The 17,608-nt window shown below is 44.2% G+C and overlaps 1 protein-coding gene across 1 annotated transcript in view; it reads left to right on the plus strand.

Moving 5' to 3' along the window:
• The window catches only part of TTK (TTK protein kinase), a 68,343-nt gene that overhangs the window by 16,310 nt on the left and 34,425 nt on the right, over positions 1-17,608 (plus strand). Inside the window, exons 3-8 of the mRNA XM_019538163.1 lie at positions 9,338-9,374; positions 9,582-9,688; positions 15,267-15,410; positions 16,874-16,982; positions 17,061-17,136; positions 17,247-17,341. Coding sequence (XP_019393708.1) covers positions 9,338-9,374; positions 9,582-9,688; positions 15,267-15,410; positions 16,874-16,982; positions 17,061-17,136; positions 17,247-17,341 — 568 coding nt within the window. The remainder of the gene's footprint in view (positions 1-9,337; positions 9,375-9,581; positions 9,689-15,266; positions 15,411-16,873; positions 16,983-17,060; positions 17,137-17,246; positions 17,342-17,608) is intronic.

The raw sequence follows: 17,608 nt of genomic DNA on the forward strand, positions 1-17,608 counted from the left end.
ACCAGGTCGTCACCCGTGGCCAGCAGCAGGTGCAACAAGTTGTCTCCCCTGGTGGGGCTGTGCACCTCCTGGGTTAGATGGAGGTCCTGCATTCTGGCTAGGAACCTAAGTGAGCAGTCAGACCTGGCTGACTGCTCTTTCCCAGCACGTCTGGAAAGTTCAGGTTCCCCATGACCACCACATCCTTTGATTTCACTACTTCTGCGAGCTGACTGACCAAGAATTCCTGGTCTAGCTCTTCCCTTTGGTTGGGAGGTCTTTAGTAGACCCCTACCGTTAGGTCTCTTTCCCCTCAACTACCTTGTATTCTAACCCAGAGCAGTTCAGAATGCCCCTCGTCTGATTCTTTGCTAATTGATGAGGATGTGTATTCCTCCTTAATATTGAGTGCCACGCCCCCACCTTTCCTTCCTTTCCTGTCCCTCCTGTACAGCCTATAGCTCGTGACATTCACGGCACAATCATGCATTGGGTCCCACCACTTTTCAGCGATCCCCACTATGTTCGGGTTGGTGTCCACTATCAGGAGGGTAAGATCCTCCTTCTTGTTTCCCATACTACGAGCGTTTGTGTAGAGGCGTTTAAGGCTGCTTCTGGATGTGTGCACTGGCCCCCTAATTGCAGCATTGCCCTGGCCCCTGTTTCTTACCTGTGTATATGTTCCACTCATCGACGTAGGCTGGGCTGTACTTGTGGGGGTTACTTGGTCTGGCAGTCCGACATTTCCTCTGCCCTTGTCTTCCCCTTCCCCCAGTGAGCCTAGTTTTAAAGCCTGCTGGAGGAGATATGCCAACCTAGAAGAGAACACATGCTTACCTTTTAGAGGAAAGGTGGAGCCCATCCCATCTGAGCATGTCTTTTGTTTTGATGTGCCTCTCGTTGTCGGAAGCCAAAGCCTGCCTCAAGACACCATTCCCAAAGCCGCCAGTTGGTTTCTGTGATGCACGTTGCATGCCATCTTCCACATCTGCTCACTGGTAGGATGGAACAGAAAACCACCTGAGTACACAGAGTCTCTGAAGGATGCCCAATCTCCTCGATGTTATTGGAGTTTACATCAATTGTTACTAGTTGGCTGCACAGTTCTTCAGCAAATGCCTGTTTCACATTCTCCTGTTTCAATTTGGAGATATTAAACTGTTTGGGTGCTTTTTTTGCCTTGTGGATGTCTACTAAGATGTATCTGGATATTCAGCTTGGAGACTGAGCCTGTGGTCAGTACAGCATTCTGCACTTCTCATGGCCTTTGTCACAATGATATCCTGTCTGTCTCTTCTGACAATGATGTAATCAGTGAGATGCCAATGCTTGGAATGTGGATGCATTCAAGACATCTTGTTGTGGTTTGGGACAGGCAGAAGACTGTATTGATGATGAGATCAAGTTCAAGACACTTCCTCAGCAGGAGAAGCCCATTGCTGTTGCATTTCCCAAGGCCATTTTTCCGATGATGCCTGGCCATGTCTGGTAATCTGTACCAACTCTAGCATTAAAGTCACCAAAGATGATGAGCTTGTCTTCCTTTGGCGCTTCTGCAATTGAAGGGCTCCATGTCTTCATAAAATTTGTCCTTTAATCACATCTTGGTTGTTCATGGTGGGAACATAGACACTGCTGATAGTTGTGCATCTCATTAGCATAAGTCTGTAATCTACTCCCCTTGGGTGATTTGTAGGCTTGCTGACTAGCTGTGTTTTGACGGCAAACCCAACACCAGCTTCACATTGCTCTTTACTAAGGCTGCTAAAGGTGTAGCCAGCTTCTTTTTTAATGAGTTGTCTTTCTTCGGCTAGGTTAGTTTCACTCTGGGCCACTGTCTGAATGTTGAATCTGGTCAGTTCTCTACTAACTAGAGCTGTTCTTCTTCTCTCTGGTCTATCTGCTATTTGTACAGTCCATTAGTCTGTTCACATTCCAAGCACCAATAGTGAGTGGTATCACCTTTGTCTTTTTTGTCTTAGTCTCATTTCCATTCCCCCTTTCCCCCCCAGTGCTGTAGTGGGATCCCCATCAGCCATCCTATGCTGACCAGGGTTAAGGTGAAGCAAACAATGTTTAGGGAACCTTTTCTAGCCCCTTCCTTATGCTACGGAGGTGAATGGTGTGATCCTAAATAGGACTTCTCAGTCACCCAGGGGACTGCTGAATACCACTGCTGCTTCAGTCCAGTGAAAAGCAACCTCCTGCCCTGAGCTGCTTGTGTACAAGGCTGCAGCTACAACTTTCAGTGTATCCAGATTGCCACAGAACTTGAGTGTATCTATGGGGGACATAGATGATATCATGACATGCAGGTGAGTTGAATTCAGGTGTGGAAAAGTAGAGCAGAGCTGCCCTTGCTCTCTCCACCTCTCTGAATCCAGTGGCATGAGAGTGTTGAGACCTCTGGAGAATGGTCTGGGTGCAGTGATGGCCATCAGGTCCTGCTGCACCTGAACTGATGCCCTGCGCTGTCCATATAGGTCTTGCCATCTGCCTTCACAGCTGGGTAAATGAGCATATCTGCTTGGCCACCTGATCCATTGGAGAGGTCTTTCTAGAGAGAGCCAGGTATAGCCATCTACTCTAGTCAACAGTCTGGCCCTGCGCTGCAGTATTGAGTGCTGATGGCACCACACTGTTCACTGACAAAGGCAGGCAACGTTCTTTGAGTAGATGTGATATCTTTTATTAGACCAACTGAGTAGTTGGAAAAAAGTTCTTAGCAAGCTTTTGGGTGCAGTCACCCTTCTTCAGGCATGGGGAGTCTCCACTGTTCTGAGACTCCAAGAAATAAGAGAAGCTAAAAGTGTGGCAGGATGTCAGTTAGAATGTAAATAGATAGAAATTAGAATGACAAAAGGTAAAGCAGAGAGGTGAGGGGGAAGAGAGCAGGGGAATAAAAGGCTCAGGGGAGACATTACAGTGACAGAATACAAGGTGATAAAGAGGCTGTCAGTGACAAAATGGTTGGAGATAAGCTCAGTGTGAGAGGAGGTAGTGAAAATATAAACTGGTAGAAAGGAGGAACAAAAAGTAAAGGGGGGGATGCCAAAGGGAAACGTTACAGAGGTGAGAAGGAGGCTCTAAGTGAAGAAGGAAATGGTAGGAAATCAGAAAGGGCAAAGTAGAAGAGGGGAGGGGAGAAAAGCTGGGGGAAGAAGAATATAAAACATCAGGTTGAAACAGATGTCAGGCAGGTTGTAATGTGTCATAAAAACAATGTCTATCTTAAGTCCATGATTTTTTTTTTGTATCCAGTAGATTTATGAAGTGAAGTTCATAGGCTCACCTACAGAAGGTATTTGGTAAGTTCCCTTTGAAGATTAGAACTGAGAAATTGGATAGGGAGTGATTTGTCCTGTGAGAAGTGTGCCTCCACAAGTAGTTGGGTATTCTTGTCTTTAATAGATTTTTGGTGTGCATTCATTTTGGTGCATAGTTGTTGTTTAGTTTCTTCAACACATTTTTCATCAGGGCATTTGGTGTATTGAATGAGATTACATAACATTTTCTGGAGGAGCAGCTGTAAGATCCAGGCATGGTGATGGTTCTGTTGTGGGGAAAAATGATAGTGAGGGTGGTGGAAATGTGTTGGCAGGTCTTGCATTTCTTGTCCTGGCATGGTCTGGATCCATTTGGTGTGGTTTGGGTCATAGGGAGTTTGCTTCTGGTGATGGAATTAGTGAGGTTTGGTGCTTGTTTGAAGCTAGGATGGGTGGTTCTGGAATGATCTCTTTTTAAGAATCTGGTCTTCTAATATGGGTTGCAATTGTTTGAGGATTTTCTGTGTAGGTTCCAGGGAAGGAACCTGTAGCCAACAACCTGTTTGGTTGTAGCCTAACGCAGCTACAACCAAAAACACAGCTTCATTGACAAAGGAAAAATGCTGCAAAGATGGGCAGAACACTTCAACAACATCTTCAATCAACAATCACTTATTAGTGAGGAGGCAATTGATTTAACTGTCCCAAGTAGACATTAACATCTCTTAATGATTTTTCAACACTGACTGAGAGTATGAAAGCAATTAACCTGCTGTCAAATGGTAAGGCACATGGAGCAGATGCTGTACCAGCAGAGATCCATGAGGCCAGAAGCTCCCACATGGCTCTGAAACTGATTCTGCTCTTCCAGTCAATGTGGACAGGAGGAACTATACCCTGGGATACAAAGAAGCATCCCCTTTCCACTTGTACAAGCAGAAAAGCAATAGACAATTCTGCAACAACCATTGGGGCATCTTCTTGCTGTCAGTTGCTGGTAAATCCTTGCCAGAATTCTTCTGAATCATCTTGTGTATCACATGGAACAAGGATTCCTGCCTGAGAGTCTTTGTGGCTTCAGGAAAGGATGTGGGACCACAGGCATGATATTTTCAGCTTCTCAAGTTCAGGAGAAATGCCGAGGAACAGAACTCCAACCTGTATATGACTTTCACTGGCTTGACAAAAACATCCGATATGGTCAATTGGGAGGGACTTTGGAAGATCTTGGCAAAACTTGGTTGCCTGGAGAAATTCATTGCAATGGTTTAGCAATTCTATGATTGCATGCTCACTCATGTTGTAGATGATGGCAAGTCATCTGAACCATTCCCAGTCACCAGTGGAGTCGCAGAGTGGGGTGTTGGCCCCAACCCTCTTCCGTATGATGTTCTCTGCCATGCTTATAGATGCTTCTCGTGACTGACACTGGGATTAACCTCAGATACCAGACTGATGGCAAGCTCTTGAATTTGAGGAGACTACAGGCAAAGACACAATTACAAGAAGTGCCTGTTTGTCATCTTTTGCTTGCAGGTGACTGTTTCCTGAATGCCAAATGCCAGTCTGATGCTCAGCAGAGTACGATCCGTTTCTCTTCAGCTTGTGACAACTTTGGTTTCAATCAACACTAAGAAGACTGAAGTGATGCACCAGGAAAGCCTTGCATGGAACCTACTATCACAGTTAATGGCCAAACCCTCCAGGCAGTGGACAAGTTCACCTATCTTGGCAGTATTGTCGTGCAGTTCCCATTGAAACCAGTGTCAGAATTGCCAGAGGAAGTGTAGCCTTTGGCAAACTATGTACAAATGTGTGGGAGTGCAGAGGCATCAGTCAGCAAACAAAACTGCCATTGTGTTGCTAATCCTGATGTATGCATGTGAAACCTGGACGGTGTACAGACACCATGCTATGAAATGGAACCACTTTCCCATGGGCTGTCTGAGAAGACTAACGAAGATAAAATGGTAAGACAAGGCCTGAAACACCAAGGTTCTCATGCAGGCAGGCATTTCAAGAATCCTCACTCTGTTGATGAAATCACAGATGAGATGGGCAGACCATGTTACTACCATGTTAATGAGCAACTGCCAAAGAAGTTCTTCTGTGGTGAGCTAAAGGAGGGATAGTGCTCCCAGGAAGGCCAGAAGAAACATTTCAAGGATTCCCTTGAGTCATCCTTGAAACATTTCAACATTGACCTGAGGTCTTGGGAAAATGCTTTGTCAGGTGGAACAATCATGAACAATGTCATCCATACTGGAGCTATAGTCTGAGCAGAACAGAGATGCTGAGGCAGCAGAAATGCAAACAGAGTAAATCTCGCATCAGCAGCATGTCTGCTGTTGATCAGGTAACCCAAAATGGCATCTCTTGCCCAGTGTGCTACAGATGGTTCAAAGCCCAAGTTGACCTGGTAAGCTACTCACATGCTCACAGAAACCAAACCAGCCAGTGATGTCATGGTTATCTTTGAATTCGAAGGATGAACAGCAACAATGACATACCATGGTCTGGCATGAAATTCATAGTACCTTGTGCTGAACTGTAGTATATTTTCTAGAAGCACTTATTCTTGATTTTGAAGACTTTGAAAGATGGCAATTCCATTTTATCCTTTTAGTGGTTTATTTCATAGGTTAATTACAGGCATTCCTCAACTTACAATGTTTTTAAATTGACACCCTGTTTCAACTTTCTGATGTCGGTTTCAACTCTAAAATGCTTGATGCCACACCAGCAAACAAGTTTGCTGTGTCTCCCATCTCTCTGGAGAACATCTGTCCAAACTTCCTTGTACACTTTTTTTAAGAAAGCAGACAAGACTCCTGAGAAGACTTCAGCCAAGAACCCTTCAAAAAGTCCAGCAAAGTTGCCTCAAAGAAGCCCTTCCAAAGCAATATGATTGCTACTTACAATATAAGTACATTTAATTTAGCTATATTACTCATCTATAATTGATTGAGTGCAAAATTCTGGGGTATTTTTGGTGAAAATGTTTTCAGCTGTCAGTTGTTTTGCTTTCCTTTTCTTTGCTAGATTAGAGTAATCTAGCATTGGGTGTGTTTTTTCTTATCAAGGTATTTAAGCTGTGGACTAGCCTAACTTTCAAGTACTCTGAAAGGAGAGGTGGAGTTCCTGCTTAGGAGTGTAGGTAAGCAGTTCTGTGAGAACAATTCTGTCTACCTGTTCCTATGAAGAGGGATGCAGGGAGTGAGCTAAGTTGCTGTACTTGAACTGTGAGTGGGTTGGGCAATCTTAGCTTCATCTCTCTTCTGTACTTGCCTGCCCCAACTTGGATTAGAAAGAAGAGAAAGGAAATCAGTGATCTTTTGATGTCTGGGATTGATAAATGCCACTCAGGTGTTATGTGCTTATGGTGTTAATTTATTTTCCAAAATAAAAAGGTACAGTAACAGTAGTCTCACCAATTACTTCATTGGCGAGGGAAGCCCAAGCTGCAGATGAGGAAACTCTGCACTGGATACCTTAAAAGATGCTTTGTAATTGGTACAGTTTTTGCCACCAATTGCCTCATTAGCAGGGCACATTCTCCGCACCTCTCTTTGCGTGCGCCTTGGGCTGGGAGTGACCCCGTGCTGCTCCCTCACAGTCTGTCTCATTGTTTCCGGTGGCGTCGTTGTTCTAATGGAATCAGGGACTTGGATTAGCTCCTACCACTCGCGTATTGTTTGAGAGATGCCATCTCTTTCCCATGGCTCCCGGCAGAGCGGCTTCATGATGCCTCAGTACTTCCCCGCACTCACTGGTGCAGCTGTGATTCTCAGAAGTGATCTGCCTTATGTCTGACCTGTCATGTCTTCTGAAGTCCCGCGCTCACGGCGTCCTAGGTTGCAGGTCAGTCTCCTTTGTTTTCTCTCTCTGTCTCAGTAACCCCTTTGTCCATCCTCTTGTGCCTAAAGACAACAAATAAATGCCCCACTGCTGGCTTTTATGCAGGTTTTGGTGGGCAAAACCTGTCTCCGATGTGTAATTTCCTCCTCGTGGCAGGGTGCATTATTAGGTCAATCTTGCCTGACTTTGCCTTAGTAACAGGGCTCCTGCCTGCATCCCTGTTGCATTTAACCCTTAACAAAACAGGGCGAAAGTTAATGAGTCTTTGTTTCATTTACGCTGTTAAAAAAGCATGCAAACTTATACAGGCAGTCCTTGACTTATGACTGTTCAGGTTATGACAAACGGCACTTACGACTTTTGTAAATGATGATACTGTTTTGAGGTTCTGATGGGGTTTTGACTTTACAACGCTGGACACAACTGCTTCCAGCTGGTAAGTCTTTTGTGGAGGGGCAGATCAACACCCCTGCAGTGAGGACTGAGGTTGGGGCTGGGACAGCGGCTGCCTGCTGGACAGAGGGGGTGGGATGATAAGTTGGGGCTCTCACCACTGCATGCTGCCAGTCTGGGAGGGCATGGGGCTAGAGCTTTGCTGGGCTCCAATCCAGGCCAGCAGCAGAAAGCAGGTGCTGGGAGTGGAGGCTGTGCCCTCTTGCCACTTGCCTGGCTGGGGTGGGGCAGAGCTGCTGCTCTGCCTCCAGACAAGTGGTACGCAGCAGCCAGAGCTGCCCTGCCCTGGCTGGGCAAATCACAGCAGGGCATAGGGGAGGGTGTGCCCCCAGATGTGTAGGGCTGGGGCTGCATTGCGTTGTGCTCCAGGCAAGCGGCGGGGGCTGTGGGGAATTTTAAGGTGGTTTTTGCAGCCCTTCCATAGCCCCCACCGTGATCTGGGGGCACACTCCTTCCCTCCCCCCCGGTGCTGTGCTGCTGCTGCCATTTACCCAGCCAGGGTGGGGTGAAGCCGTGGCTCATCCAGGAGGTGTGGGGAGGCGAGGGTGGCTCCGGCTGCTGCGCACCGCTTGTCCATAGGCAGTGCAGCAGCTCTGCCCCACCCTGGTTGGGCGAGCAGCACAGCTACTCCCAGCGCCTTCTGCTACTTGAACAGAGTGCGGCCCCAGCCCCGCATATATCTGGGGCACGTGGCGCCACCCCCCCCCCCACACACCCTCCCAGACCAGTGGTGGGAGCAGTGGTGAGAGCCACTGGATAAGTTGCCAGATGAGCAACTCCCGGACTGGCAGCCTGCAGTGGTGGGAGCTGCTCACTCCCTCCCTGTGCCCCCCTACCCCAGCTGGGCAGCCCTTTCCCCAGCCATCCTCCTAGCCCCAGCCCGAATCCCTCCCTTGCTGTGGGGGTATTGATCTTCCCCTCCCTCCCCCCACCACAACAGGTTTGCCAGCTTGAATAAGCTGTGTCCAGTGTGGTAAAGGAACCAATCCCCTATTTATAACATTGTAACTTGGAACCAATTTTCTCATAGGAACAATGTTTTGACTTAAGACACAGGAACCAATTGGATCGTAAGTCTGAGGACTACCTGTATGCTGCTTTTTAAGTGATACTGTTATTGGTTCTATCAATACTAGAATAATCACAGTGAAAACTAGTTACTTAGTCAATGGTATGACCTATTGAGATAGTGTAAATAAACAAAAAAAAGCTTTAGTGCTTGCTTAGCCCTCAAGGTTCTAGCTCTTGTAGGTATGTGTCTCAGTTTTTTGTTTTTTGTTTTTTTTTTTTTCAAACATCCTTTTTATAAGGGGGATACAGCTGTATTTTACTTCTGCCTGTGGCATTAGAACAGTAAAATAACTTCCCTCCTTCTCTTAGCCACAGTGTTCCTTGTTCTTAAAGTAAGTTTAGTCGCTTGTGCAATATGACTATTAAAGCCTTTTCAGGGTCACTGCTTCCCAGATTCAGTCCCTTTTTCTGACTGCCTTGTCCTCACCACTGCCACTTTATTTGTCATTAACAGTGATCTTATGTTTGTTTCTAGAAAACTGAAAATATTAAATCAGGCCTAAATTTAATACCTGTAGAACTACACCCTTTAATAATGATTTGACATTGTCAAATGCTCCTTTGTAGGTATGGCATTGAGTTCTTAATCGATTTTACTGTATGCTGTCCTGGTGCTCCATAGTGCTAATTTCTTGAGGCAAATTCATGAAATATGTTGGAGCCATGCAATTACTTTTATGAAGTCTTTTATTTTGTCAAAATACTGACAGGTATTCGTATGTTTCAGCTGTTTGACTCGACTACCTTGTAAGCCTTTTCTATTATTTTTTTGCCTGTGATTTGGCACTGTGGCTGGTACACTCAGCCAGGGACAGAGAGAGAACCACTTATATTCAGTAATAAGGAGGAGAGGGTATTTTTTTGGTAATGGGTGGGTCACCAGGCCTCTATTTTGTTCTCTTTTTACCCTCTCACTTTAAATTTGCTGTTTTTATCTCCTCAATTATTTTACAGTCTTCAAGACCCAGATGAGGCACGGGACCAGTTTCATCTTGCCAGATTGAACTGTAAGAAATTTGCTTTTGTCCATGTGGCTTTTGCACAGTTTGAACTGTCACAAGGTATGTCAAAGCCCCCCCCATGTTGTCAAACTTTATTTTGCCTTCTTTTAAATGAGGATAAAATTACTATATACTGTTCAAGTAAAGGGGTAGTTAAGGCAGTAATAGCTAAGGACAGCTGGAATTTGTGCCAGAAGTGTGCTGTGTGGTGACTCCTCTAATCTTGCAGTTTCCTCTGCATGCTGCTGCCTCCACCTCTCCTCCTCCCCCGCAGTTGATTGGCAGCAGGGCCTTGCTGCTCACCCCGAATAGCAGAGAAATGAAAACTGCAGTTTTAAATATGCTGTGGCTTTGTCTCCTGCTGCTGACTTTGGTGGAAGCCCCAGTGGTCCCACCGTTTGCTGCTGGCTGAGCAGGAGACAAAAACTGCAGTGCATTTAAAACAGTGCTTTTCATCTCCCTGCTGACCATGGGCGAGCAGTAAGTGGTGGGGTCAGTGGGGCTTCTCTACCAATCAGCTGCAGGGCAGGGTGGGGGAGGTGTGTAGGGGAAGCTGCAGGATTAAAGGAGCCACGCAGCCCACTTCCAGTGTGAATTCCAGTGGTCCCTAGTAATGGCTAATGATTTAAAAAATAGTTAAAAAATGTATTCTTCTTATTGATCTAAAAGGAAGTGGGTAATGCTGTCTACCTACTACAAACAAAATTACATATCATCTCAAAAATGCTTTCTATTGAATACAGTACAGTTAAGAACTACTACTAAAGCTTTTTTCCTTCAAGATACTAGAAAGGCAGATCTAGCAACATTCTTTAGAACAGCTTCCTACATGAGATGAGGTGGTAGAATATTCCTGCTTTGCCATCTAGAAGTCTGAGAACTTCCAGTCTCAAGCTTTGGGGGTTTTTTCATTTGTTTCTGGGTTTTTTTAATGTAGAAACTGATTGCTGTATTTTAAATGATTGGGGATTTTTGTATGTAGTTTTTCTATCAGTATAGAGAAGTAGTTTCATCTTTAGATGAAGCAACCTGCAAACCCCTACTTTCTAGGGCAGTGATTCTCAGCTAGGTACCTTGGGGTTCCTTGAGATCTTTTCAAGGGTCCCATGCAATGTTAGTACTGTGCAAACATTATTCACAAGATCAACCAGAGATTTCAAATAAAAATCCATAGTGTCAAACTTTCTGATCAGTTGTAGTCTTGCTGAGTTCTCTACAACAGACTTGCTCTGTTTTTCTGTAGAGGGAAAAAACATGCTTGTAAACTAGGCTAGCATTTTTTCAAGGGATGCCTCAAGTCAAATGAGGCTTAGAACCACTGTTCCAGGCCATCACAACCCCTCTTTCACTAGACAACCAGAAGTTGAGATGGCTTTGAAAGTTGCTTTTTAATATTTGCTATAAATTTAGTAGGTTAGCTAGAGCAGGAGTTTTCAACATTTTCATTGTGAAGTACCCCGTAGTCTTGATTGCCTGTCCTTTTAATGATCAAATATAGTTCTTTGGGCAGTAGCAGAAGATAAATACCTTCTTAGTACCTTCACTTTTAATTGTGTGTTTAGCAATATTTAGTACTGTTAATCAACAATTTCTGTTAATCTGTCCTGATTTTTGCTTCCTTATCCCTTGTCTGGTCCCCTTTTCCAGTCTTCATTTAAAGTTTCCTTGCAACTTCAGTTCTCTGGTTCTTGAGAGGTACTGCCCAACTGTCTTCTAGATGTCCCTGCTTCTGGAGAAAAAGCCTCTTGTCTTTGACTATGACTCTTGCATAGTAGTAGTGGCCCCTAGAGGCTGGCTCTTCACTTCTTCTCCTGCATGCATGCAACTAGATCATTCTTCCCAGAAGTTGCAGGTAGAGAGGTGGAGAGCTAATGCCTTGTTTTTGAACAAGTTCATTACTCCAACAGCTTCTCAGTTCTTTTTTTGAATCTTTCTACCAGTACTAGACATCTGGAAGTATTGCCCTAGTCACTTAACCAGCATAAACAGTAACTGGGTTTAAAAAGGCTGCAAAGTTGAGAATTCAGAAGTTAACAATACTGGACAGTTGGGTTCAGCCTAAATTTGGCCCTGTTGTGCACCTACAGTGTGATACAATCATAAATTGCATTATGATGTTTTCCCCGTAGGATCTTTTTCTAATTCAAAGCATGGGCATGCCCCAGAGCTATGAAGCAAGAAAGCCTGCCTGTAAGACCTCAGCCTATTTAGGATTGGTCTATTCTGGAATAGTTTTGCTCTCAGAATGCAAACTTGTGATTGGAGATAAAGTTGACGAGCGCTTTACTTTGAACACATTTGGTTGTATAAAAAAGGTGAAGACTGGCAGGGCCTCTGTCTCTCAATTGAGTTTTAAAAACTAGTGGTTTTAAGGGAGTACCATAATATGTCAATCTCTCATTACAGGTGACAATTAGTATGCAGAACATACTTTTCCCCTCTTTAATGAAGGAATATTCTTTTTTTTCTAATTCCGTCTGTTTCTTGGGTGTTTTCTGTCAAGATTGCTGACCTGCACTATTTGTTGTTTTTTGTTTTTATTATTATTATTCATTACCCAGTTTGCTTTTAAGCCACAATTGTTTAGTGTTAACTTTTTTGGCTCCACAGTTTTATGGATAACTTTTTTTTAATTGTAATTTGTTAAAATTTGCATCTAGTGAATAATGTGTTCCTTTGTAGTTCTGTCAGAAGAACTAACATTTTTAGGATGATGATGCATAAACCCATTATGTACAGTGAACTGTTTTTTGTGCAAATGTGGTTGCCATTTTTTTACACTCATTTGCTTAGCCTATATAAAGGTGCATATCTGCCCAGCCGTCTGGCTGACTTAAAACTAACATAGTGAACTATCTGTGGCAGAAAGCCACCTTGGTTTCTCCCCAAATTCTCTGCCCTGTGACAATGAGATTAAGATGGGCCAGCACAGAGGAGTCACACCTCAGCCTGTCTCTTTAGGTAACCTGAGCTGACTGCTTTCCTGAGGGAGGGGGGGAAACCTGCTCCCTCTGTCTATGTGACTGGCATCAGCCACCTGGGTGAGGGGCATCTACCTGGGGAGCTGGAATCTGCCTGGTAACAGGTGATGCATTTCAAATTGGTTAGCTGACAGCCAACTGGGGCTGACCTTCACTGGACCAGGTGAATGAGGTCACAGGGGCTATATAGGTTACGGGGGGAAGGAGGCTCTCTCTCTTTGGCCATGAGGTGAAGCAGCAGAAAAGCAGGGGAGACAGAGAAGCCTTACCATCTGAACCTAGCTCTCTCTCTCTCACCCCAAGACTCCAGAGGGGAAACACTCAACCAGCCTCTGGAAGATGCTTGTGAGTAAGCTACTCAATCTGTTTAGATATTTAGCTGGCAGTAACACAGATGTGTGATCAAAAGGCTACCTCAGCCACACTGTTGGCTCTTTAGGATTCCTAAGATATTGCTCAATCCTGTACCCTTGATTACCCTTGTAATCAATAAAGTTCTCCTTTTTGACTGGTGTGGGAGACTTATTGAGGGGTGGGTCTAAATTATGCCTAAGAGACCCCTTAGGTCTGCGGACTGAGGGAGACTTTACTTTTTGCCCCCTGACTTGGGGAAGTGCCCCAAGTGCCTGTACTGGGTTGAGTACCTGTCGGACTATTAGGCCTGTGTTTCCCTGAGGACACAGGGCCGAGACAGTCCCTTCTCGGGGTAGTGGCGGCTACGTTACCCCCAGACTAGTGAGTGTGCTCCGGGAGAGGGGTCGGCCGAGCATAAGGCGCTCCTAGGGAGGCATTCAGAGCCTGGAAGGTGGTCGGGCGCAGGGAGGTGGGTGGCTCAATGCAGGAGCGCCCCCTACTGGCCTACCACACTATCTCTGTCTTCCCCTCCTGTCGTAATTCACTGCCTTATGCATATCAGGTGGATATATATCCATAAAGTAGGTGGACAGTCTGTGCCTACTACTGCTAGTCGGAGAACACATGTTCAGTAATGGTTTGGGTCTTATTTTCAAGAATAATGTAAGCTTGCATTTGTAAGACTAAGAGCCCTGGCAAACATTACTTCCATCAAGCAAAAGGCAGTATCACTCAAAGGAAACTTGTGCTGTGTGACCTGCTTCATATTCAGAGGCTAAGTTATTCAGAAAGGGAGAAACAAGCACCATGGGAACTTGCTCTGCCAGCACTTACCCACAAGGGGAGCTGGAGTGCAGCTGGGAGGGACTGTCTGTTATCCCATCCCTTCAACTGTTCTTGGAACTAGAAGCCAGCTAGATTCCCCCTGGGTGGAAGAGCTGCTCCCCCAACCCTTGTGCAGTCCTGGGGAGACTGGGGTGAGAGGTAGGAACAGCAGGGGTCAAACTCTCTAGGGACTTTGAGGTGCTTCTGTGTGTGTGTGTGCGTGTGTTTCCCTTCCCTCCCCCCCCCCCAAGGTTTCTGAACAAATACCCCATTTTTCCCCTGTGTCAGACAAGTAAAGCATGTGTTTGTTTACACTCCGGATTTCATAGGTGCTGGTGGCTACTTAAGGTGTCTGAAGAAAGAAAGGAGGGGCAGTGAGTTACCAGTTACTGAGCCCTGGAGCAGCAATAAAGCATGAATTGCAGAATTCCCTGGCAGGAAGTGTGGAGTGGTGGAGAAAGAGCAGTCTACTCTGGGATGCTGGAGGACCTGGCCAAACACACTTGTTGTCGGCAATCCTTTGATTCCAGATTGCTGTCCATCACAGCTCATTGATGGGTCTTGAGGAGACCTTAAGAGTCCAATCCTTAAGCTACAGATCCATCTGCAGAAGTTGCAGGTCTTTTTGCTGGCTGGAATTCCTCCCCTTTTCCTTCTTTTGCTCTTTTCTCTGCTTCGAGGGCAAGTTGCTTTGGCTCAAAACAGGCTGCCGCTTTGAGTTTGTAGTGCCACTGGGGTCATTTGGAAGACAGGTCCTCCCAACTCTTGATGTCAGCATCCATGTTCTTGAGGTATGCCTTCAATGTGTCCTTGTGGCGTTTCTTTTGGCCACTACGAGATCTCCAGCAGTTACTCAGGTGGGAGTAGAGCTCTTGTTTTGGGAGCTGAGAGTTAGGTATCTGTTCACAATATTTGGTCCAGTGAAATTGGTGTTTGAGGATTACCAACTCAATGTTGGTAACGCTGACTTCAGCAAGGATGCTGGTGTTTGTGCAGCGATCTTCTCATTTGGTATGGAGAATTTTCCAGAGATGTTGGTGATACCTCTTCAGGCTCTTGATGATAACAGGTTATCTGCAATTCACAACTGTAGAGGAGAGTGGGGATGATGACTGCATTGTAGGCCTGGTGTCTTTCTGGAGATCAGGATGAATCGAGACAAACTCTATCACTTTGTATGCGGCATGCCACATGTTCAGATTTAAAGCTTGATGGGACATTTTTATTAGCTGGTTTCTACATTATTTTTTTTTTTTCAAGCAACAATTTACGGTTCATTGCCTAATTTTTTGGGATAACTATTTTCCCTGTGTATTGGGTCTAAATTTTATTGTGCAATTAAACAATTTAATTTTAAAATGGATGTAACGAGGGTCAGGGGCCTTTAATAGTATTTTTTCAAGTTAAGAACATTATCTTTTTAATACAACTTTTCATCCCTATTAACTAAATTTGTAATTTTCTGATGTTTTTACTAGGAAATTTAAAGAAGTGCAAACAGCTTCTTCAGAAAGCTGTTGAATGCTGTGCGGTTCCACCAGAGATGCTGGAAGTTGCTTTGCAAAATTTGTATTGTCAAAAACGGCAGCTGCTTTCAGATGAAGAGAAAGAGAACTTTGCAGGTCAGCGCAGTTTGAGTATTTTAAACTTACTGAGTGTGTGTATGCATTTTATTTTCTAGTGATGCAACAGTGGTATAGAGTTGCAAGGAAATCTGTATAAGCTGATGGACTAAGATTTAAGATTTGTGTTCTGTTCTCAAATTTAGTCAGCTAGGCTTACGTAACTTTGGACAACTTGCTTAATCCACACTAATTCTCCATTCCTTGTTCCCATCCATGACATGGGAATAGTATTTTTTTCTAGCTCAGGTGATTTGAGGATAGAATTCATCAATGATACTGAGGCTGCAGATATAGCACATTTTTGAAGTGCTTCTCCAGAAGTATGAACATCTTTATAAAAGGTGAACATACAGACCTGTGTACCTGAAAAACCACTCTAAAACTGGATCAAAAGTGTATCCGGAGGAATTATTTTACCCCTATATACTCGCTGCCATACAACTGTAACAAGGGAGCTCGTCCGTTTTCAGGCATCATGACTGCTGATTGTTTTATGCTGGAACAATGGAAGTATCAGTTAGTTATGAGAAGATTTGGGATGTCAAAACGTTTATGGTGTCTGGATCCTGACTATAGAACTTCTTACTGGAAGAGATAGGAATTATTACTAACTTAAGTGTTCAGGATTAAAGTCTTCCCTATAGACTTGTCTTTCACTTCAGTAATTTTCATATGGTACAAACCAAACAGCTGGATCAAATAACCAGTACTCTGCACTGTGGAGTTAAGCCCCGTAAGACCTAGATTGGAATGGTCACAAACTAATATAAAAAATGAATTTAATTTGTTTCCTGTGTCTGTAACCCTATAAAGTTTTACTGTGCACATCAGAGTGAATGGGGAAATGGGCACACTGGTATACGAGCATCATGTCTGTAGCTCTACTCAGTTTTCCACTTGGGGTGGTAGTCTGCTTACTGCAGATATTTTTGCTTGTGCTTCCATAATCTAGTGGCTAATGGAGGTACAGTAAAATCTGCACTATCTGGCATTTAAGTAACTGGAAATTCCATTGATTTGGAATTTCTGACCAGCTGCACGTGGAGGGCTGGGTGGGGGAAAGCTTGCATGTGGTGGTGGCTGCCACCATCCTGCACTGCCACTACTCTGCTAGCCCACCCACACTCCATGTGCAGCCACCACCCTTCCCTCCCTCCTTCATGTTATCTGAAAACCCCTGCTGGGTGTTTTCACATAACTGGAATTTTTGTATAACCGGCAATCCCCTTATCCAGCATCCCCAAGGTAACAGAGAATTTACTATACTTGTATTCAGAGAACTGGTTAGATGCCTATTCTGCATGCTGCAATAACTTCCATTGCCATACAAGGTGATTAAACCTAGTTTATAGTGAAGATCATGTCCACATCTTTGGCTATTACCCGAGTTGCATTATTTTGAAATTTAATGCATCATGTGATATTCACAGAATAATTCACATTCATTTACTTACTTACAGTGTCGGGCTCGCAAGAATCAGGACTACAAACCATGCTCGGAAGTTACAGGAGTAGGAAAAAAAGTGATTCTGGTGACATTTCTGGGAATTTCAGCAGACATTCTCTTGGGTAACCACTTATTCTTTTTATTCAAGGCTTTCTTCAACAGTGGCCAAGAATTATAGTTTGTGTGTTTTTTGTTTTTAGGGAGAACAACTCTCAAGAGCTTGATGCAGTCTTTGGTAGCCACAATCCTTTAAAGCAGTTAAACAAGCCTAATCAGGTGGAAACTTTTTGAATGCTTAAATTTAATGTTGCTTTCTTTGGTCCTCACATGTTGTGAAAGTTTAATATTTCACATCTTGATAATTTCCTATTTGTTTAAATATTTAGGTTGGCCCATTTGGGAGAGTTCCTATTAATTTAGTAACAGATGTTGATGATGTGAAGATGATGGAAGTTCCAGTTACAGCTAGTGTTACAAAGAGGTATAGTTAAGTACTTTCCTACGGCAGGACTAATTCTTTAAAGATAATGCTATTATAGGGTAATACAATGGTAAACCAGTATCTAGGGTGTAAAACTTGTTCTAAACTTGGGGGTATTTAGTGCCTTTTGTATTACTGAAAATCTCTGAGATTGCTGCTTTAACTCTTTACAAAAAGTTTGATTTGTCAAACTAGACATTGGATTTTTTGTTTGCTATAATCTGCCTGCCATTTGGTAGCCACAGATAACTCTGGAGATCTTCAAGA

This window comes from Crocodylus porosus, unplaced genomic scaffold, assembly GCF_001723895.1.
Source record: "Crocodylus porosus isolate Cpor-Errol unplaced genomic scaffold, CroPor_comp1, whole genome shotgun sequence".
Taxonomy (NCBI): Eukaryota; Metazoa; Chordata; order Crocodylia; family Crocodylidae; genus Crocodylus; species Crocodylus porosus.